General features: G+C 47.8%; 1 protein-coding gene across 7 annotated transcripts in view; it reads left to right on the forward strand.

Annotated features, from left to right (window-relative positions):
• Positions 1-23,306, forward strand: part of LOC110527298 (arf-GAP with GTPase, ANK repeat and PH domain-containing protein 1) — a 249,244-nt gene that overhangs the window by 97,756 nt on the left and 128,182 nt on the right. For 4 of the 7 annotated variants that reach the window (XM_036982301.1, XM_036982298.1, XM_036982299.1 and 1 more), the window contains exons 2-7: positions 8,527-8,585; positions 9,463-9,550; positions 15,258-15,272; positions 19,276-19,361; positions 22,220-22,361; positions 22,724-22,858. In XM_036982301.1, the coding sequence (XP_036838196.1) occupies positions 8,527-8,585; positions 9,463-9,550; positions 15,258-15,272; positions 19,276-19,361; positions 22,220-22,361; positions 22,724-22,858 (525 nt within the window). The remainder of the gene's footprint in view (positions 1-8,526; positions 8,586-9,462; positions 9,551-15,257; positions 15,273-19,275; positions 19,362-22,219; positions 22,362-22,723; positions 22,859-23,306) is intronic. The other 3 variants (XM_036982303.1, XM_036982302.1, XM_036982300.1) reach the window with 1 other exon arrangement.

Raw genomic sequence — 23,306 nt, forward strand, 5'->3', positions numbered from 1 at the left:
TCTCTTCCTCCCTCTCCATCTGTCTCTCCTGCATATCTCTTCCTCCCTCTCCATCTGTCTCTCCTGCATATCTCTTCCTCCCTCTCCATCTGTCTCTCCTGCATATCTCTTCCTCCCTCTCCATCTCTCTCCTGCATATCTCTTCCTCCCTCTCCATCTGTCTCTCCTGCATATCTTTTCCTCCCTCTCCATCTCTCTCCTGCATATCTCTTCCTCCCTCTCCATCTGTCTCTCCTGCATATCTCTTCCTCTCTCCATCTCTCTCCTGCATATCTCTTCCTCTCTCCATCTGTCTCTCCTGCATATCTCTTCCTCCCTCTCCATCTGTCTCTCCTGCATATCTCTTCCTCTCTCCATCTGTCTCTCCTGCATATCTCTTCCTCCCTCTCCATCTCTCTCCTGCATATCTCTTCCTCCCTCTCCATCTGTCTCTCCTGCATATCTCTTCCTCTCTCCATCTGTCTCTCCTGCATATCTCTTCCTCCCTCTCCATCTGTCTCTCCTGCATATCTCTATCTGTCTCTCCCCCATATCTCTTCCTCCCTCTCCATCTGTCTCTCCTGCATATCTCTTCCTCTCTCTCCATCTGTCTCTCCTGCATATCTCTTCCTCCCTCCATCTGTCTCTCCTGCATATCTCTTCCTCCCTCTCCATCTCTCTCCTGCATATCTCTTCCTCCCTCTCCATCTCTCTCTCAGCATGAATGAAGCCTGCTCTTGACTGTGTGCCACTCTCTCTTCCTCTGTCCCTCTCTTCTCCTCTCGTGTTGAGGAATGTCTGCCGACATCTCTGTGTAAAGTCTGTGTCTGCAGCATGTCACAGAGAGAGCTCAGCTCTGTCCCTGTATTGGTTACACATGTTCAGCAGGAGAACAGTAGTCAGACCCCTGCTGCTACTGGGGTCTCTGGCTCTCTCTCTCTCTCTCTCTCTCTCTCTCTCTCTGTCTCTCTCTCTCTCTGTCCCTCTCTCTGTGTCTCTCTCTCTGTCTCTCTCTCTCTCTCTCTGTCTCTCTCTCTCTCTCGCTCTGTCTCTCTCTCTCTGTCTCTCTCTCTCTCTCTCTGTCTCTCTCTCTGTCTCTGTCTCTCTCTCTGTCTCTCTCTCTGTCTCTCTGTCTCTCTCTCTGTCTCTCTCTCTCTCTCTCGCTCTTTTCTGCCTTGTATGCAGTCTTCCTCACATCTCTCTCCTCCAACTCACTTTCTCGTCCCATAGCTGTCCCAGAGTCCGTTTCTACTATGGGGGATAGTAGATTGAAATAGGCTAGTGATTTACTGTTCGGTACTTGTCTTGTTGGCTGAGGAAAAGTAAGGGTGGACAGTTATTCTAACGTCTTCAAAGTTCACATCAGAATTTCGGAAGAAGGACATTTTCCCTACAGAATCCCTGGTGTTTGTGTGTGTCTCACACTAAAATAGCCATACTGTAATAATCTAGGATGGATACATTCAATTCCTTGCTTTCTTCTGGCAGCAGCCAGAGTCAACATTTGTTTCATGTTAATGACTCATTAACACAGACTGCTGAGTGGCAAGTTCCCTTCCTGTGTGTGTGTGTGTGTCGGCTGTGGAACACGCACCAGTGAGAGCCAACAGGTGGTATGACATACAGCTGGTGTGTGGGGTGACAGAGTGAAGGGACGGACGCTGGTAGCCAGACACTGTGGGCGCGGTGACAAGGCGACGTGATGGTTGATCTTGGTTGATGGATTGATACGGGGCAGGTGGACTTCTGTAGCCCAGTGGTTCACACACATTGTTGGGCTGGGAATGCTCTCTTCATTCTCTGCTGACCCACCAAATCAACATAATGTTAATAGCATTGACCCTGGAGGCATTTCCCAGGTGAGCTCCCCTCTTGCCACAGTTGCAGGTCAGTGAAGGGGGTAGTTAGTGAATTGAACACTAAGATGGGATAGCTAGGTAGACAATGCAGGTGTAAATACACATGGCTAATGCTCTGTACCAGTGTAGCATGATGGCATACAGGGCTAGTCAGTCATGTAGCTTGTTAGTCAAGTGGCTATTAGCCACTCATTTACTGGGAGCCACCGGGGAAACTGGAGCGGTGTTAGCCGGTCCCCCAGCTCTGAAAACAGGATGCAGCTATAACAACATCCTGTCTGTCAGCGAGAGGTGAACAGAACACAGGCGGCCATTTGTGATCCTCCACACAGCCAGCCAGCTAGGTCCCATAACTACAGACCGGGGTACCAGGGCAACAATACACCCCTGTGTACCAGTCGGCCAATAGGAACCATTTTTACTGGATTCTTTCCAGTCCCGCTGTTGTCTGACCAATCCCAATAGACCATCAGACAGAGGCGGGGTTAGGAGGGGGACACTGACTTATTTAAATGGATGGGGGAGGGAGGAGGATGAGGATGAGGGAGGGAGGGAGGGGGATGGGGGGGGGGGGGGGGGGGGGGGGTTGTTGTCATCATGTGTTATCTATCCCAGTGTTTTCTCAACTCTGGGACACATCAAATGCTTTCAGAAATATGTTGTGGTCCACTAAATTGATGCAGTAGATTAGTCTCTTGCCCACAAGCAAGTCATGAACATCTTCTGAAGTGGTGCTACAGAGGTCAAGGTCTGAGACGCTGTAACATGTCAGAGGACGTGACACCTGCTGTCCTCAGACACGGGAGACTGGACTGATGTGGTGGAATACGATGGGTTGGGATAACGTCGGAAAATATGGTCCACAGCCTTCCCATAACCACATCTTTGAAAGCACCTGTTTGGTACTCAAGGCATTAATAAAGAGTGTGTGGTGTCTGTAGAGTAGAGTAGTGTCTGTCTGTAGAGTAGTGTAGTGTCTGCCTGTAGAGTAGTGTAGTGTCTGCCTGTAGAGTAGTGTAGTGTCTGCCTGTAGAGTAGTGTAGTGTCTGCCTGTAGAGTAGTGTAGTGTCTGCCTGTAGAGTAGTGTAGTGTCTGCCTGTAGAGTAGTGTAGTGTCTGCCTGTAGAGTAGTGTAGTGTCTGCCTGTAGAGTAGTGTAGTGTCTGCCTGTAGAGTAGAGTCGTGTCTGCCTGTAGAGTAGTGTAGTGTCTGCCTGTAGAGTAGAGTCGTGTCTGCCTGTAGAGTAGTGTAGTGTCTGCCTGTAGAGTAGTGTCTGCCTGTAGAGTAGAGTCGTGTCTGCCTGTAGAGTAGTGTCTGCCTGTAGAGTAGAGTCGTGTCTGCCTGTAGAGTAGTGTAGTGTCTGCCTGTAGAGTAGTGTAGTGTCTGCCTGTAGAGTAGTGTAGTGTCTGTCTGTAGAGTAGTGTAGTGTCTGCCTGTAGAGTAGTGTAGTGTCTGCCTGTAGAGTAGTGTAGTGTCTGCCTGTAGAGTAGTGTAGTGTCTGCCTGTAGAGTAGAGTCGTGTCTGCCTGTAGAGTAGTGTAGTGTCTGCCTGTAGAGTAGTGTAGTGTCTGCCTGTAGAGTAGTGTAGTGTCTGCCTGTAGAGTAGTGTAGTGTCTGCCTGTAGAGTAGTGTAGTGTCTGCCTGTAGAGTAGTGTAGTGTCTGCCTGTAGAGTAGTGTAGTGTCTGCCTGTAGAGTAGTGTAGTGTCTGCCTGTAGAGTAGAGTCGTGTCTGCCTGTAGAGTAGTGTAGTGTCTGCCTGTAGAGTAGAGTCGTGTCTGCCTGTAGAGTAGTGTAGTGTCTGCCTGTAGAGTAGTGTAGTGTCTGCCTGTAGAGTAGTGTAGTGTCTGCCTGTAGAGTAGTGTAGTGTCTGCCTGTAGAGTAGAGTCGTGTCTGCCTGTAGAGTAGAGTCGTGTCTGCCTGTAGAGTAGAGTCGTGTCTGCCTGTAGAGTAGTGTAGTGTCTGCCTGTCGTAGAGTCGTGTCTGCCTGTAGAGTAGAGTCGTGTCTGCCTGTCGTAGAGTCGTGTCTGCCTGTCGTAGAGTCGTGTCTGCCTGTCGTAGAGTCGTGTCTGCCTGTCGTAGAGTCGTGTCTGCCTGTAGTGTCGTGTCGTGTCTGCCTGTAGTGTCGTGTCGTGTCTGCCTGTACTGTCGTGTCGTGTCTACCTGTACTGTCGTGTCGTGTCTGCCTGTAGTGTCGTGTCTGCCTGTAGTGTCGTGTCTGCCTGTAGTGTAGTGTCTGCCTGTAGTGTCGTGTCTGCCTGTAGTGTCGTGTCTGCCTGTAGTGTCGTGTCTGCCTGTAGTGTAGTGTCTGCCTGTAGTGTAGTGTCGTGTCTGCCTGTCGTGTCGTGTCTGCCTGTAGTGTCGTGTCGTGTCTGCCTGTCGTGTCGTGTCTGCCTGTAGTGTCGTGTCTGCCTGTAGTGTCGTGTCTGCCTGTAGTGTCATGTCTGCCTGTAGTGTAGTGTCTGCCTGTAGTGTAGTGTGTCTGCCTGTAGTGTCGTGTCTGCCTGTAGTGTCGTGTCTGCCTGTAGTGTAGTGTCGTGTCTGCCTGTAGTGTAGTGTCGTGTCTGCCTGTCGTGTCGTGTCTGCCTGTAGTGTAGTGTCGTGTCTGCCTGTAGTGTCGTGTCTGCCTGTAGTGTCGTGTCTGCCTGTAGTGTCGTGTCTGCCTGTAGTGTCGTGTCGTGTCTGCCTGTAGTGTCGTGTCTGCCTGTCGTGTCGTGTCTGCCTGTAGTGTCGTGTCTGCCTGTAGTGTAGTAGTGTGTCTGCCTGTAGTGTAGTGTGTCTGCCTGTAGTGTCGTGTCTGCCTGTAGTGTCGTGTCTGCCTGTAGTGTCGTGTCTGCCTGTAGTGTAGTGTCGTGTCTGCCTGTAGTGTAGTGTGTCTGCCTGTAGTGTCGTGTCTGCCTGTAGTGTCGTGTCTGCCTGTAGTGTCGTGTCTGCCTGTAGTGTCGTGTCTGCCTGTAGTGTCGTGTCTGTCTGCCTGTAGTGTCGTGTCTGTCTGCCTGTAGTCGTGTCTGTCTGCCTGTAGTCGTGTCTGCCTGTAGTGTCGTGTCTGCCTGTAGTGTAGTGTCGTGTCTGCCTGTAGTGTAGTGTCGTGTCTGCCTGTAGTGTAGTGTCGTGTCTGCCTGTAGTGTAGTGTCTGCCTGTGGTGTAGTGTCTGTCTGCCTGTAGTCGTGTCTGCCTGTGGTGTAGTGTCTGCCTGTAGTGCAGTGTAGTGTCTGCCTGTGGTGTAGTGTCTGCCTGACACAGATTGTCCCTGATGAATTAGTAAAGCTAACACTGGTCCAAATGGAGGCCTAAATGGAACAGGGTTGTTTGTGGTCCTCAGTCCTGTCTGATCGTGGGGTCTGTGACCTACTTACCCAGCAAGATAACACACGGGGGTGTCTGGAGAAAAGGAACGGCTGAATGGTGTGTGTGGCACAGTTGGTAGAGCATGACGCCTGCAATGCCAAGGGTCATGGGTTCGTTTCCCGCTGGGGCCACCCATACGTGAAAATGTATGCATGCATGACTAAGTCTCTCTGGACCAAGTCTCTCTGGACCAAGTCTCTCTGGACCAAGTCTCTCTGGACCAAGTCTCTCTGGACCAAGTCTCTCTGGACCAAGTCTCTCTGGACCAAGTCTCTCTGGACCAAGTCTCTCTGGATAATAGTGTCTGCTAAATGGCCTTCTATTAGAACAGCACTGTGTTGTGTGGGATTATAACAAGCATGAACAGAGTCCTTTTCTAGAATGACCTGATATTATATGTGTCAGCTCCCTCCAGGGTAACACTGTGGTGAGTGACTGGATGGCCCTGATAAAACTGACCACACACACACCAGTAACCAGCAGTGAATTGTGTGTGTGACCGTTACTAGTTAGGTGTGTGTGTGTGTGACCGTTACTAGTTAGGTGTGTGTGTGACCGTTACTAGTTAGGTGTGTGTGTGTGTGTGTGTGACCGTTACTAGTTGTGTGTGTGTGTGTGTGTGTGTGTGTGTGTGTGACCGTTACTAGTTAGGTGTGTGTGTGTGTGACCGTTACTAGTTAGGTGTGTGTGTGTGTGACCGTTACTAGTTAGGTGTGTGTGTGTGTGTGACCGTTACTAGTTAGGTGTGTGTGTGTGACCGTTACTAGTTAGGTGTGTGTGTGTGTGACCGTTACTAGTTAGGTGTGTGTGACCGTTACTAGTTAGGTGTGTGTGACCGTTACTAGTTAGGTGTGTGTGACCGTTACTAGTTAGGTGTGTGTGACCGTTACTAGTTAGGTGTGTGTGACCGTTACTAGTTAGTTGTGTGTGACCGTTACTAGTTAGGTGTGTGTGTGTGACCGTTACTAGTTAGGTGTGTGTGTGTGTGTGACCGTTACTAGTTAGGTGTGTGTGTGTGTGACCGTTACTAGTTAGGTGTGTGTGCTGTGTTGAGTGTTCTACAGTATCTGCTGTAACAACCAGTGAAGAGGAGGAGGAGAGGCTAGGAGGTCTTGGGAAATGAGGGGAGTGATTGAAGTGGCAGAGGGATGGCAGTTTATTCCCCCCACGCATTACTACACACACAAACTGTACACAGCACACTGCAATTATAGACGACAATACACTGTTTCACCCACGCTCATTTAGCAGTCATTCACACATGCACCACCCATTATTACAGTCAAGTCAACAGATTCCAAACAACACATTCACATTACAGTCTCTCAACTCAACCTCCTCACACAGCTGTAACCTACAGTTAAATAAACTGGCCCACACACTGACCTCACTTAACCTTCCATCCATCCTGCCAGGTCTAATCTCTGTCTCATAAACAGCAGAGGGTGAAGTGGAGGAATGTACACAGGACCGACAGACCGAATCAGAGTAGAGGCCACATCTCCTGTTAGTCCACTAGCCTTAATAACAGACAAGGAAACGGGTGTGGCGTAAGGACAGTTGGCATCAGAATGCCTTATATGTAATGACTAGCTCCACCCCTAACCCTCTCACCTCTATGGGTCTAAGCCACGCCCACATCCCCTCTGATTGGGGCTTTGGTTAGCCTGGTTCCTCCTGAAAGATCTATTCTGGCATTACCCGTGTGTAGCCAGAGAATGGCCCTGCCAGCGCCACAACAGTGAGCCAATTTGGAGCTCAGTGGCTCCAATAGAGCCAGTCGCAGAGCAGCTGGTGTGATATTAAACATTAAGAGTGTGACCGGCTCCACCGCGGGCCTGCTGCTTTTGTTTGGCAGCCATGCTGGGCCTCTGATGGATAATACGACCTGGGCCCAGTCAGGCTAATGGGCCTCACAGCCAGGGAGATATTACACCTAGCCAGTATCCTCACAGCCAGGGAGATATTACACCTAGCCAGTAGCCTCACAACCAGGGAGATATTACACCTAGCCAGTATCCTCACAGCCAGGGAGATATTACACCTAGCCAGTAGCCTCACAGCCAGGGAGATATTACACCTAGCCAGTAGCCTTACAGCCAGGGAGATATTACACCTAGCCAGTAGCCTCACAGCCAGGGAGATATTACACCTAGCCAGTAGCCTTACAGCCAGGGAGATATTACACCTAGCCAGTAGCCTCACAGCCAGGGAGATATTACACCTAGCCAGTAGCCTCACGGTCAGGGAGATATTACACCTAGCCAGTAGCCTCACAGCCAGGGAGATATTACACCTAGCCAGTAGCCTCACAGCCAGGGAGATATTACACCTAGCCAGTAGCCTCACGGTCAGGGAGATATTACACCTAGCCAGTATCCTCACAGCCAGGGAGATATTACACCTAGCCAGTATCCTCACAGCCAGGGAGATATTACACCTAGCCAGTATCCTCACAGCCAGGGAGATATTACACCTAGCCAGTAGCCTCACGGCCAGGGAGATATTACACCAAGCCAGTAGCCTCACGGCCAGGGAGATATTACACCTAGCCAGTATCCTCACAGCCAGGGAGATATTACACCTAGCCAGTAGCCTCACGGCCAGGGAGATATTACACCTAGCCAGTAGCCTCACGGCCAGGGAGATATTACACCTAGCCAGTAGCCTCACAGCCAGGGAGATATTACACCTAGCCAGTAGCCTCATAGCCAGGGAGATATTACACCTAGCCAGTAGCCTCACAGCCAGGGAGATATTACACCTAGCCAGTAGCCTCACAGCCAGGGAGATATTACACCTAGCCAGTAGCCTCACAGCCAGGGAGATATTACACCTAGCCAGTAGCCTCACAGCCAGGGAGATATTACACCTAGCCAGTAGCATGTCAGCCAATACCACACACACCTACTATGGGCAGTATTCTTCAGGATTCGTGGTATAGCTGGTATAGTAGTTGTTCAGTGTAGTGTATCATCGGTCTTGTTGACTTGCTGTTCCGTGTGTATGTACAGCTGATATGCTCTACTGAAGACATCCATTCAGACCAGACAGGAAGTATCTCTGAGAGGATGCAGCTATCCTAGCTGTCACTCAGCTGTCATCTTTCATGTTACGCTCCCATCCTCCCCGAAGTCTCTCCTACTCGTCTCCTCATCCTCCCCCTTCCTTCTCGTTTGTCTGTCTCTTTCCTCCCTGTTAGTGGGTGACTACTGAGCAGGAACAGATTGGAACCCTTGTTGCCGTGACGTCTGGAGGACATGTATTACAGCTTGTCAGACCTCTGATGTTATCTGGGTCTTGTGTGTGTGCCGTTGATTGACAGGCTTCTCTCTCTTTGTTGCAGACGCCTTTGTGAACAGCCAGGAGTGGACCCTGAGCCGATCGGTACCAGAACTCAAAGTGGTGAGTCTGAAATTGGATACAAACGCTCCAGTGAGTCTTCTCCTGGACGTACATGTACACAGACCAGGAATGAGGTCAAAACTTGAAACAGAATAGAATTGCCTTCCTCTATATTCCATATTCTCTATATTCATGTAGGCATCTGAGGCAGTCTTCCTCTATATTCCATTTTCTCTATATTCATGTAGGCATCTGAGGCAGTCTTCCTCTATATTCCATATTCTCTATATTCATGTAGGCATCTGAGGCAGTCTTCCTCTATATTCCATATTCTCTATATTCATGTAGGCATCTGAGGCAGTCTTCCTCTATATTCCATTTTCTCTATATTCATGTATGCATCTGAGGCAGTCTTCCTCTATATTCCATATTCTCTATATTCATGTAGGCATCTGAGGCAGTCTTCCTCTATATTCCATTTTCTCTATATTCATGTAGGCATCTGAGGCAATCTTCCTCTATATTCCATATTCTCTATATTCATGTAGGCATCTGAGGCAGTCTTCCTCTATATTCCATATTCTCTATATTCATGTAGGCATCTGAGGCAGTCTTCCTCTATATTCCATTTTCTCTATATTCATGTAGGCATCTGAGGCAGTCTTCCTCTATATTCCATATTCTCTATATTCATGTATGCATCTGAGGCAGTCTTCCTCTATATTCCATTTTCTCTATATTCATGTAGGCATCTGAGGCAGTCTTCCTCTATATTCCATATTCTCTATATTCATGTAGGCATCTGAGGCAGTCTTCCTCTGAAGATCTTCTCAGCTTTATCCACTGCAGCACAACCATTCTGATTATTACAAGCCAAAGTAGAAGATATGCAAAACCAGGAAACAGCCTCACTTCCCTGTTCTTCTTCCTCCCCCAGGGCATTGTGGGTAACCTGGCCAGTGGGAAGTCTGCGCTGGTTCACAGGTACCTGACAGGAACATACGTCCAGGAGGAATCTCCAGAAGGTAAGACCAGGGTGCTCTCTGCTGCTCACCACGTCTGTGTTTGTGTCTGTACCAGTGTGTGTGTCTGTACCAGTGTGCGTGTCTGTACCAGTGTGTGTGTCTGTACCAGTGTGTGTGTCTGTACCAGTGTGCGTGTCTGTACCAGTGTGCGTGTCTGTACCAGTGTACGTGTCTGTACCAGTGTGCGTGTCTGTACCAGTGTGCGTGTCTGTACCAGTGTGCGTGTCTGTACCAGTGTGCGTGTCTGTACCAGTGTGCGTGTCTGTACCAGTGTGTGTGTCTGTACCAGTGTGTGTGTCTGTACCAGTGTGTGTGTCTGTACCAGTGTGTGTGTCTGTACCAGTGTGTGTGTCTGTACCAGTGTGCGGTGTCTGTACCAGTGTGCGGTGTCTGTACCAGTGTGCGTGTCTGTACCAGTGTGCGTGTCTGTACCAGTGTGCGTGTCTGTACCAGTGTGCGTGTCTGTACCAGTGTGCGTGTCTGTACCAGTGTGCGGTGTCTCTACCAGTGTGTGTGTCTGTACCGATGTGTGTCTGTACCTGTCAGTGGAGGACTCTGAAATGGCACCCTTTTCACTACTTTGTTTTAGGGCACTATATATAGGGAATAGGGTGCCATTTCAGATGCAGATCATGTCTGTCAGTCGATAGCGGTGTGGTTGGGTAGGGAAAAGCTTCTTAGAAAGCCTTAATAAATTCACCAGGGTGCCGTGCTCATGCTTAAAACTTCCTGACGCTACCAATCCCTGTAGCGGGATCATTTCCGTCTGCAACCGCTGAATAGCATAGCGCAATAGTCAAATAATATTACTAGAAAATATTCATATTCATGAAATCACAAGTGCAATATTTTGAAACACAGCTTAGCCTTTTGTAAATCACCCTGTCGTCTCAGATTTTGAAATTATGCTTTACAGCGAAAGCAATCCAAGCGTTTGTGTAAGTTTATCGATAGCCTAGCATAGCATTATGTACACTTAGCATCATGAAGCTTGGTCACGGAAATCAGAAAAGCAATCAAATTAACCGTTTACCTTTGATCTTCGGATGTTTTCACTCACGAGACTCCCAGTTACACAACAAATGTTCCTTTTGTTCCATAAAGATTATTTTTATACCCAAAATACCGACATTTGTTTGTGGCGTTATGTTCAGAAATCCACAGGAAAGAGCGGTCACGACAACGCAGACGGAAATTCCAAATAGTCTTCATAATGTCCACAGAAACATGTCAAACATTTTTTATAATCATTCCTCAGGTAGTTTTTAAAATATATATAATATATCAACCGAGTGTGTAGCTTTTTTCCATAACAGCGGGAGGAACAATGGCCGGTTTACTCAATTGTGCACCAACTCACTCTGAGAGCCCCCACCTCTCCACTTACGCAATGTGATCCTTCACGCTCATTTTTCAAAATGAAAGCCTGAAACTATGTCTAAAGACTGTTGACACCTTAGGGAAGCCACAGAAAAAGGAATCTGGTTGATATCCCTTTAAATGGAGGACAGGCACGCATAGGAACACAGAATAACACAAAATAAGAGGCTCTTCCTGATTGGATTATCCTCAGGCTTTCGCCTGCAATATCAGTTCTGTTATACCCACAGACAATATTTTGACAGTTTTGGAAACTTTAGTGTTTTCTATCCTAATCTGTCAATTATATGCAAATTCTAGCATCTGGTCATGAGAAATAGGCTGTTTACTTTGGGAACGTTATTTTTCCAAACATAAAAATAGTGCCCCCTAGCTTCAAGAGGTTTTAACTACACTGCCTGCTTAACCCAACTGCCCAGCTACAAGGAGCTGGAGAGAGCAGTATGTTAGTCCTGAAGCTAGTGTTCTCTCCCTGTTACCTCTCCTCAAGCTAAGCCTGAGGGGCTCCTCTCCTCCACTCCAGGCTGCGTCTCAATAGTCCAGTGTCCTCTCCTCCACTCCAGGCTGCGTCTCAATAGTCCAGTGTCCTCTCCTCCACACCAGGCTGCGTCTCAATAGTCCAGTGTCCTCTCCTCCACTCCAGGCTGCATCTCAATAGTCCAGTGTCCTCTCCTCCACTCCAGGCTGCATCTCAATAGTCCAGTGTCCTCTCCTCCACTCCAGGCTGTGTCTCAATAGTCCAGTGTCCTCTCCTCCACACCAGGCTGCGTCTCAATAGTCCAGTGTCCTCTCCTCCACTCCAGGCTGCATCTCAATAGTCCAGTGTCCTCTCCTCCACTCCAGGCTGCGTCTCAATAGTCCAGTGTCCTCTCCTCCACACCAGGCTGCATCTCAATAGTCCAGTGTCCTCTCCTCCACACCAGGCTGCATCTCAATAGTCCAGTGTCCTCTCCTCCACTCCAGGCTGCGTCTCAATAGTCCAGTGTCCTCTCCTCCACTCCAGGCTGCGTCTCAATAGTCCAGTGTCCCCTCCTTCACTCCAGGCTGCGTCTCAATAGTCCAGTGTCCTCTCCTCCACACCAGGCTGTGTCTCAATAGTCCAGTGTCCTCCTTTAATCATCTCCTCTCCTCTTGTTCAGCTGCAGTAGTCTAAAAGAAGTGGACAAGTACCAGTCAGATACATGGCAGTCATCGCTCATCTGTCCTATTGCTTTCAGCTCTCCTGTGGCTTCATATCAATGCAGATGAAGGAAAGGAGATTGGGAGAGGAAGTCACCAGACACTATTGAGATGCAGCCCTTCATGTAGCGTTAGCGTGTTAGCATCATCAGTTCGGTCCAGGCCCTGAGGAGACAGCCATACTCTGCATCCATTATTGAAGCTTAGAGGAGGCACCCTGCCAGCTCTGCTCGCCCACATACGGGAGCCCTCTCTACGCTCTACTTTCAGAGACCTAAGCATGTTAATATTTCAACACTCTGTATGGAAAACGTTGCCTCATAAATTTACATTTGACATTTTAGTCATTTAGCAGTCTCTCTTATCCAGAGAGACTTAACCCCAATTGTTCCTTTAAGTGCCTTGCTCAAGGGCATATTGACATATTTTTGAAACCTAGTCGGCTCAGGGATTTGAAACCTAGTCGGCTCAGGGATTTGAAACCTAGTCGGCTCAGGGATTTGAAACCTAGTCGGCTCAGGGATTTGAAACCTAGTCGGCTCAGGGATTTGAAACCTAGTCGGCTCAGGGATTTGAAACCTAGTCGGCTCAGGGATTTGAAACCTAGTCGGCTCAGGGATTTGAAACCGCAACCTTTCGGTTACTGGCCCGATGGTCTTAACTGATAGCCTACCTGCCGCCCTGTAGATGGGCTTAGATAGTCTTATAGTGGAATAGCCTAGTAAATATTGAGACACCAATTGGAAGGTTTAACGTTTAAATGCAGGAGTAAAACTGAAGGATGATCTGTGTGTCCCACTGTATTTGTCTGTCAGTCACTCTTCATAGCTGCTGGCTTGAGTCTGTGCATGCCGGTGGCAGGCTAGGGAATATCCAAAAAGTCACTCTTCATAGCTGCTGGCTTGAGTCTGTGCATGCCGGTGGCAGGCTAGGGAATATCCAAAAAGTCACTCTTCATAGCTGCTGGCTTGAGTCTGTGCATGCCGGTGGCAGACTAGGGAATATCCAAAAAGTCACTCTTCATAGCTGCTGGCTTGAGTCTGCATGCCGGTGGCAGACTAGGGAATATCCAAAAAGTCACTCTTCATAGCTGCTGGCTTGAGTCTGTGCATGCCGGTGGCAGACTAGGGAATATCCAAAAAGTCACTCTTCATAGCTGCTGGCTTGAGTCTGTGCATGCCGGTGGCAGGCTAGGGAATATCCAAAAAGTCACTCTTCATAGCTGCTGGCTTGAGTCTGTGCATGCCGGTGGCAGACTAGGGAATATCCAAAAAGTCACTCTTCATAGCTGCTGGCTTGAGTCTGTGCATGCCGGTGGCAGACTAGGGAATATCCAAAAAGTCACTCTTCATAGCTGCTGGCTTGAGTCTGTGCATGCCGGTGGCAGGCTAGGGAATATCCAAAAAGTCACTCTTCATAGCTGCTGGCTTGAGTCTGTGCATGCCGGTGGCAGGCTAGGGAATATCCAAAAAGTCACTCTTCATAGCTGCTGGCTTGAGTCTGTGCATGCCGGTGGCAGGCTAGGGAATATCCAAAAAGTCACTCTTCATAGCTGCTGGCTTGAGTCTGTGCATGCCGGTGGCAGGCTAGGGAATATCCAAAAAGTCACTCTTCATAGCTGCTGGCTTGAGTCTGTGCATGCCGGTGGCAGGCTAGGGAATATCCAAAAAGTCACTCTTCATAGCTGCTGGCTTGAGTCTGTGCATGCCGGTGGCAGGCTAGGGAATATCCAAAAAGTCACTCTTCATAGCTGCTGGCTTGAGTCTGTGCATGCCGGTGGCAGGCTAGGGAATATCCAAAAAGTCACTCTTCATAGCTGCTGGCTTGAGTCTGTGCATGCCGGTGGCAGGCTAGGGAATATCCAAAAAGTCACTCTTCATAGCTGCTGGCTTGAGTCTGTGCATGCCGGTGGCAGGCTAGGGAATATCCAAAAAGTCACTCTTCATAGCTGCTGGCTTGAGTCTGTGCATGCCGGTGGCAGGCTAGGGAATATCCAAAAAGTCACTCTTCATAGCTGCTGGCTTGAGTCTGTGCATGCCGGTGGCAGGCTAGGGAATATCCAAAAAGAAAAATGTCAACAACTCAACGGGTGTTTTTCGCTTCTTTGCCTCTTGATTATAACAGTCAGCTGCCAAGAGAAACACAATCCAGCATTTGAAGGCAGAATGTGTTTCAGCGAAGTTAAAACGACAAGCCTTCGGTCTTTGATCCAGGCAAATTCTTGGCACCGCCGCCCATCTAGGAAGTGTTTCCACCCAAAAGAACTCTGTCTCTTTGATATAGTTGTTCCATGACCAATGGCCCAACAAAAATAGAAAATCCCTGCTTGATCACACGCGCTGTCTTAACCACCTATCTAAAAATGGATGCTCCCAAGACGGTCCCCAATTCTCCTGGAAATTGATTGAGTTGTAGGCTGCTGTAGTTGCTCCCACGACCTAGTAACCACCTAACCACCTAACCACACAGAGCCGCCAACCAGGCCTATTCTTAGTGTGTAGACTGGAGTCTGCAGAGGGAATGGCAGCCAGTACTGACTGCTGTGGTGGTCTCTCTCAGGTCCTCTCAGACACACAGCGTATGAATGGACACATTATGATAGGTTATAGAACACCGACCCAAACACACCTGGCTCTTGTCACAACGTTCTCACAACGTCACCACAACGTGCTGGCTGCCATGTTAACACAACGTAAGGGCCCAATGTAGATAGCATAATGCAGGATAGTTGTGTGTGAGGTTATGGTAGGTCATGTGACATCAGACAGCGTCAGATGTGCTTATAGCTACTAGGATCTGTTTAAAGACCTGCTCTTCTACCACCCACTGACTGGCCAGAGGTGATGTGCGATTGTGACATTCTATGTGATAACCCCACTGCACTCTCCCTACCCCCTCTCCTCTCACAGCTCTAGGCTGTACACTCAACCTGGGATGCTTGGTCTTCTCTCTAGACTCTCTGACCTAGGGTGTCTGTCTGTCTGTCTGTCTGTCTGTCTGTCTGTCTGTCTGTCAGTCTGTCTGTCTGTCTCTATCTCTCTGTCTGTCTGTCTCTGTGTGTGTTTAATTTGAACTGAGAATATAACTTGCCTGCACCTTGGATTTGCTTTTATTTCCTCTCTTTGTTCTTGTCTGCATTTGTAACTAGCTGACGTGGATGCAGGTAACTATCCTCTTCTCTCATTCTGTCTGTGGCCCTTGTGGAATGTTTTCCTCTCTGCTCTTGGGTCTTACCATTTCACAGTAGCAGCTTGATAATAGGTCAGGTTGCCCATAATCATTCCAGATATCACCACAACAATGCATTCTGTATCTAAAGTGCTACTCTGAATGGCCACAAGCCAGGTATTTCCCACTTAGACGATCTAGTGTGACAGTCAAGCGAGCAGCTAGATGATGAACCTGAGGCTGATCAAGTTGCTGCTGTGCTAACATTTAGCTTGTAGCTTCACGTATCTAAACCTCTCCTTTTCACTCTGTCACTGTGTCTGTTGTTTCATTTGTGGAGCCACAACTCACCCCTTCTCTGTCACACACACACACACACACATTACACACACACTGAGCAGCTGACTCAGCAGAGAGCCACAAAGCTGCACCAGCAGGTAGCCTAGTGGTTAGAGTGTTGGAACGGCAGGTAGCCTAGTGGTTAGAGAGTTGGGCCATTAACCAGCAGGTAGCCTAGTGGTTAGTGCGTTGGGCCATTAACCAGCCTAGTGGTTAGAACGTTGGGCCATTAACAAGCAGGTAGCCTAGTGGTTAGAGCGTTGGGACGGCAGGTAGCCTAGTGGTTAGAGCGTTGGACTAGTAACCAGCAGGTAGCCTAGTGGTTAGAGCGTTGGACTAGTAACCAGCAGGTAGCCTAGTGGATAGAGTGTTGGAACGGCAGGTAGCCTAGTGGTTAGTGCGTTGGGCCATTAACCAGCCTAGTGGTTAGAACGTTGGGCCATTAACAAGCAGGTAGCCTAGTGGTTAGAGCGTTGGGACGGCAGGTAGCCTAGTGGTTAGAGCGTTGGACTAGTAACCAGCAGGTAGCCTAGTGGTTAGAGCGTTGGACTAGTAACCAGCAGGTAGCCTAGTGGATAGAGTGTTGGAACGGCAGGTAGCCTAGTGGTTAGAGCGTTGGGCCATTAACCAGCAGGTAGCCTAGCGGTTAGTGCGTTGGGCCATTAACCAGCCTAGTGGTTAGAACGTTGGGCCATTAACAAGCAGGTAGCCTAGTGGTTAGAGTGTTGGGACGGCAGGTAGCCTAGTGGTTAGAGCATTGGGCCATTAACCAGCAGGTAGCCTAGTGGTTAGAGCGTTGGGACGGCAGGTAGCCTAGTGGTTAGAGCGTTGGACTAGTAACCAGCAGGTAGCCTAGTGATTAGAGCGTTGGACTAGTAACCAGCAGGTAGCCTAGTGGTTAGAGCGTTGGACTAGTAACCAGCAGGTAACCTAGTGGTTAGAGCGTTGGACTAGTAACCAGCAGGTAACCTAGTGGTTAGAGTGTTGGGCCAGTAACCGAAATGCCAGCTCGGGGATTCCATCTAGCAACAAGGTAAAAATCAGTCTTTCTGTCCCTGAACAAGGCAGTTAACCCACTGTTCCCCTGTAGGCTGTCATTAAAAATAAGAATTTGTTCTTCACTGACCTGCCTAGTTAAAGAAAGTTTAAATAAATGTAAAATATATATAAAATGAGGATTTTCTCTGCATACAAATATGAGGGTGTGTGTATTTTGGTGTATATGCATATTTATTATTAGGGATTTTCCACACATTTTCTTATTTTTCCTGCATGGATGGACTCCACTTGGAGCTGCTTGGAGAGCAGAGAGGCCCTCCCTCTTCAAGAGGTCCTCGCCAGAGCGCTCTAAATACCCACCATGCTTCAGTCTATAACCGGACTGTGCCCCCGCCACCTCTTTCCTCCCCCATGCCCCACCCAGCCCTTCGCCAATCTCCCCCCTGAGCAGATTGGAGTGGGCTTCCTTCCAGAACCCCGCAGCTGGAAAAAGAGCTGGAAAAATACTTTGGGGAAAGCTGCTGCTGTGTGGTGCTGGCTGACTGACTGACCCATGGCCTAGCCTCTTCCTGTTCCCCTGACACACACACACACACACACAGCCAGTTAACCATGTCATTATGGGTTCCCTGCCTGGCCTGGCTCACATTCCAACCCCCAAACACCACAGATCTGGTTAGCAGCAGCTCACACACTTAAGACCTGAGCTGTATTAGATGGTATTTTTGACAGTTAAACGCTGTGGAAGTTGACAGGTTGCTTATCACTTTATTTTTAAACATTTTTTGTGTGTAAAAGTGCTCTTCATGCCATGCACACTAAGTTCCCTATAACTTTGGGATGCAATGTCTTGCTGTAGGAGACAGCCACTCTACAGTGTGTTGGTGTTTCTACTTTACGGGGTGCTAGACTGATGGTCAGTCTCTTTAACCAGGGAGTAAAACCCCGTGTTGTTGTCCCCCTGTGGGTCGAGGGAGTCAGACAGGGTCTGACTCCAAGGTTAGGTCTCAGTGTGCGACACATTCTGCACAGTGTGTTCAGTCTGTCCCGGGCCTGGCCCCCTTATCTCTCTACATCTCCCCCTCTTCATCTCTCTCTCTTCATCTCTCTACATCTCCCTCTCTCTTCATCTCTCTCTCTCTCTTCATCTCTCTCTCTCTCTCTTCATCTCTCTCTCTCTCTCTTCATCTCTCTCTCTCTCTCTTCATCTCTCTCTCTCTTCATCTCCCTCTCTCTTCATCTCTCTCTCTCTCTTCATCTCTCTCTCTCTTTCTTCATCTCTCTCTCTCTTCATCTCTCTCTTTCTTCATCTCTCTCTCTCTTCATCTCTCTCTCTCTTCATCTCTCTCTCTCTTCATCTCTCTCTCTCTCTTCATCTCTCTCTCTCTTTCTTCATCTCTCTCTCTCTTCATCTCCCTCTCTCTTCATCTCTCTCTCTCCATCTCCCTCTCTCTTCATCTCTCTCTCTTCATCTCCCTCTCCCTTCATCTCTCCATCTCTCTCCCTCTCGTCCCCCTCTCTCTTCGTCCCCCTCTCTTTTCGTCTCCCTCTCTCTTCATCTCTCTCCCTCTCTTCATCTCTCTCTCCCTCTCTTCATCTCTCTCTCCCTCTCTTCATCTCTCTCTCCCTCTCTTCATCTCTCTCTCCCTCTCTTCATCTCTCTCCCTCTCTCTTCATCTCTCTCCCTCTCTCTTCATCTCTCTCTCCCTCTCTCTTCATCTCTCTCTCCCTCTCTCTTCATCTCTCTCTCCCTCTCTCTTCATCTCTCTCTCCCTCTCTCTTCATCTCTCTCCCTCTCTCTTCATCTCTCTCTCTCTCTCTCTCTCTCTCTCTCTCTCTCTCTCTCTCCCCCCCCCCCCCCCCCCCCAGTGCAGGCAGATCGTTAGATGTCAGTAATGCTGTGCTACATGACACTACTCCCAGAGGTCTTAGTACCCCTGGTTGGGGACCATAGCGCTACATGACACTCCAATAGGATGGCTCCCCTAGGATGGCTCCCCTAGGCTGGCTCCCCTAGGCTGGCTCCCCTAGGATGGCTCCCCAAGGCTGCTTAAGTACCTTACCACTCCCCCCCTTGGTCACGGCCCATACCCTCTGACCTTTCCATCTGAGGCCAAGGTTCATAGGTCAGCCTCAGAGCATCTAGGCCAGAGAAGAGTTGAAGGTCATATTGTGAGAGAACATCATTCTAACAGGTCTCACAGATGAAACATGTTTTTCTGAGGAATGACCTGCTGGGACACACACACACACACACACACACACACACACACACACCGCTGTCATCTCTGTGTGTGGTTTACCTGTACAGCAGCATTCCTCTCATTCTCCTGTGGGTAGTCATTATCACCATCTAGTCCTAGACGGCTGACATCCTCAGTGTGTGTGTGTGTGTCTTTCCATTGATCATGTCTCCTTCTCACTACCATTACCTCATCAAAACATTTTTACTACGCATTTATTACATCATCACAGTTAGTTGAATTCACTCTCGCTGCTCTAACTCTATATAGCTATCCTGCTGAGATATCAACAGATGAAATGTGACATTGGACTAAAAGCTACGTGAGTTTAGTTATACTGTGGTTACTCATGTAGTATTTGATCCGTCTCCATGTTAGTCCCTCTCCTCTCTCTCATGCTATGTGTTGTTCCTGCAGGGGGCCGTTTTAAGAAGGAGATAGTGGTGGACGGACAGAGCAACCTACTGCTCATCAGAGATGAAGGGGGCCCCCCAGAGGCTCAGGTTGGTATTACAGCTGTATTAACATGTACAGGGTTGCCTGTAAACAGATGTAGTCCGAGAGTAAAACTTCACTTTAATGGACATTCTCTGTTGATCACCCTTTTTAATCCAGAACTAGTTTTATTCAAATAAAATGTTATTGGTCACATGCACATGGTTAGCAGATGTTAATGCGAGTGTAGTGAAATGCTTGTGCTTCTAGTTCCGACAGTAATATCCAACAAGTAATACAACCTAACAATTTCACAACTGCTACCTTATACACACAAGTGTAAAGGGATGAAGAATATGTACATAAATATATATGAATGAGTGATGGTACAGAACGGCATAGGCAAGATGCAGTAGATGATATAGAGTACAGTATATACATATGAGATGGGTAATGTGGGGTATGTAAACAGTATATTAAGTGGCATAGTTTAAAGTGGCTAGTGATCCATGTATTACATAAAGATGCAGTAGATGATATAGAGTACAGTATATACATATACACATGAGATGGGTAATGTGGGGTATGTAAACATTATATTAAGTGGCATAGTTTAAAGTGGCTAGTGATCCATGTATTACATAAAGATGCAGTAGATGATATAGAGTACAGTATATACATATACACATGAGATGGGTAATGTAGGGTATGTAAACAAAGTGGCATAGTTTAAAGTGGCTAGTGATACATGTATTACATAAAGATGCAGTAGATGATATAGAGTACAGTATATACATATACATATGAGATGAATAATGTGGGGTATGTAAACATTATATTAAGTAGCATTGTTTAAAGTGGCTAGTGATACATTTTTTACATCAATTTCCATTATTAAAGTGGCTGGAGTTGAGTCAGCATGTTGGCAGCAGCCACTCAATGTTAGTGGTGGCTGTTTAACAGTCTGATGGCCTTGAGATAGAAGCTGTTTTTCAGTCTCTCGGTCCCAGCTTTGATGCACCTGTACTGACCTCGCCTTCTGGATGATAGCGGGGTGAACAGGCAGTGGCTCGGGTGGTTGATGTCCTTGATGATCTTTATGGCCTTCCTGTGACATCGGGTGGTGTAGGTGTCCTGGAGGGCAGGTAGTTTGCCCCCGGTGATGCGTTGTGCAGACCTCACTACCCTCTGGAGAGCCTTACGGTTGTGGGCGGAGCAGTTGCCGTACCAGGCGGTGATACAGCCCGACAGGATGCTCTCGATTGTGCATCTGTAGAAGTTTGTGAGTGTTTTTGGTGACAAGCTGAATTTCTTCAGCCTCCTGAGGTTGAAGAGGCGCTGCTGCGCCTTCTTCACAATGCTGTCTGTGTGGGTGGGCCAATTCAGTTTGTCCGTGATGCAGAGGAAATTAAAACTTTCTACCACTACTACTGTCCCGTCGATGTGGATAGGGGGCTGCTCCCTCTGCTGTTTCCTGAAGTCCACGATCATCTCCTTTGTTTTGTTGACGTTGAGTGTGAGGTTATTTTCCTGACGCCACACTCCGAGGGCCCTCACCACACATGCAGTCTGAACTACTAACCCCAGTTAAAACTACAATCCTTATTGGAAACACTATCAAAGCGTAGCCCCTGTTTTGGTAAAACGCTGAGGGGCGGAGCTGGAGAATGTTATCACTCAACTTCATAGACCGTGAAACAAGCTAGTATTTAGGTTTCTGATGGGCTACGACTGTTGAACTAAGCTCATGAGGCAAGTTATATTCTTCAAGAATTAATGGGTGTATGTGTGATATATATATACATACATACATACATACACACACACACACACACACACACACACACACACACACACACACACACACACACACACACACACACACATATATATATATCATTAATTTAGAAGTCCAAAAATAGATGTAGCAACTAATGATTCTTGCTTTAACATTACTGTCCTTGTCTCTTTCTCACATCATTCTGTTCTCTCCTCTTTCTCACATCATTCTGTTCTCTCCTCTTTCTCACATCATTCTGTTCTCTCCTCTTTCTCACATCATTCTGTTCTCTCATCTTTCTCACATCATTCTGTTCTCTCCTTTCTCACATCATTCTGTTCTCTCCTCTTTCTCACATCATTCTGTTCTCTCATCTTTCTCACATCATTCTGTTCTCTCCTTTCTCACATCATTCTGTTCTCTCCTCTTTCTCACATCATTCTGTTCTCTCCTCTTTCTCACATCATTCTGTTCTCTCCTCTTTCTCACATCATTCTGTTCTCTCCTCTTTCTCACATCATTCTGTTCTCTCCTCTTTCTCACATCATTCTGTTCTCTCCTCTTTCTCACATCATTCTGTTCTCTCCTCTTTCTCACATCATTCTGTTCTCCTCTTTCTCACATCATTCTGTTATCATCTTTCTCACATCATTCTGTTCTCTCCTCTTTCTCACATCATTCTGTTCTCTCCTCTTTCTCACATCATTCTGTTCTCTCCTCTTTCTCACATCATTCTGTTCTCTCCTCTTTCTCACATCATTCTGTTCTCTCCTCTTTCTCACATCATTCTGTTCTCTCCTCTTTCTCACATCATTCTGTTCTCTCCTCTTTCTCACATCATTCTGTTCTCTCCTCTTTCTCACATCATTCTGTTCTCTCCCTCCCCTTTCTCACATCATTCTGTTCTCTCCCTCCCCTTTCTCACATCATTCTGTTCTCTCCCTCCCCTTTCTCACATCATTCTGTTCTCTCCCTCCCCTTTCTCACATCATTCTGTTCTCTCCCTCCCCTTTCTCACATCATTCTGTTCTCTCCCTCCCCTTTCTCACATCATTCTGTTCTCTCCCTCCCCTTTCTCACATCATTCTGTTCTCTCCCTCCCCTTTCTCACATCATTCTGTTCTCTCTTCCTCTGTCTCTCTCCAGTTTGCCCTGTGGGTGGATGCAGTGATATTTGTGTTCAGTCTGGAGGATGAGATCAGTTTCCAGACAGTCTACCATTACTACAGCCGCATGGCTAACTACCGAAACACTGCTGAGGTACCTCTGGTGTTGGTGGGGACGCAAGGTGAGACACACACACTGGCACGCAGAGACACACGCACACTGGCACACACACACACTGGCATGCAGAGACACACACACACTGGCACGCAGAGACACACACACACACACACACACACACTGGCATGCAGAGACACACACACACTGGTACGCAGAGACACACACACACACACACACACTGGCACGCAGAGACACACACACATAGTTCTATACATGTTCTTGCATCTTTTCTCCAGCTGTGTGAAACCCCTTCCTTGGAGTGTCACTGCCACCTAACGCCTGTTTGTAATTACTGCAATAAAACATGCACTTCCTTTCTATCAGCACTAGAGGGCGCCACATGATTGACTATTTCTGTGATTGTAGATGCTATCAGCTCAGCCAATCCCCGGGTCATCGATGACACGCGAGCACGCAAGCTGTCCAATGACCTGAAGCGCTGCACCTACTATGAGACGTGTGCCACCTACGGCCTCAATGTGGAACGGGTCTTCCAGGACGGTAAGACTACTCCACCAGAGATGTTATCGAAAACTAAGATAACCCACCTTTTGAGTTGTCTGTTCTAACTCAACAATAACTGTAGATCATGGATTCATCTTTCATTCAACACAACTTAGATACAGGAAGTAGGGAGACAGACTTATGATAATAAAAACACATTTTAGAATGTGTTTATGCAGATTAAATGTTTCTCACAGGTTGTGGATTTGGTTTAATCTGGGGTAGCAATTATCAGCCATAAAATACAGCTGGTCAGCTGAACCCACCACCTGTAATTCATACATCTCTACGGTGTGCAGCCAAATACATACATACATACATAAATACAGCTGGTCAGCTGACCCCACCACCTGTAATTCATACATCTCTACGGTGTGCAGCCAAATACATACATACATAAATACAGCTGGTCAGCTGAACCCACCACCTGTAATTCATACATCTC

The sequence above is a fragment of the Oncorhynchus mykiss genome, chromosome 7 (assembly GCF_013265735.2).
Source record: "Oncorhynchus mykiss isolate Arlee chromosome 7, USDA_OmykA_1.1, whole genome shotgun sequence".
Taxonomy (NCBI): domain Eukaryota; kingdom Metazoa; phylum Chordata; class Actinopteri; order Salmoniformes; family Salmonidae; genus Oncorhynchus; species Oncorhynchus mykiss.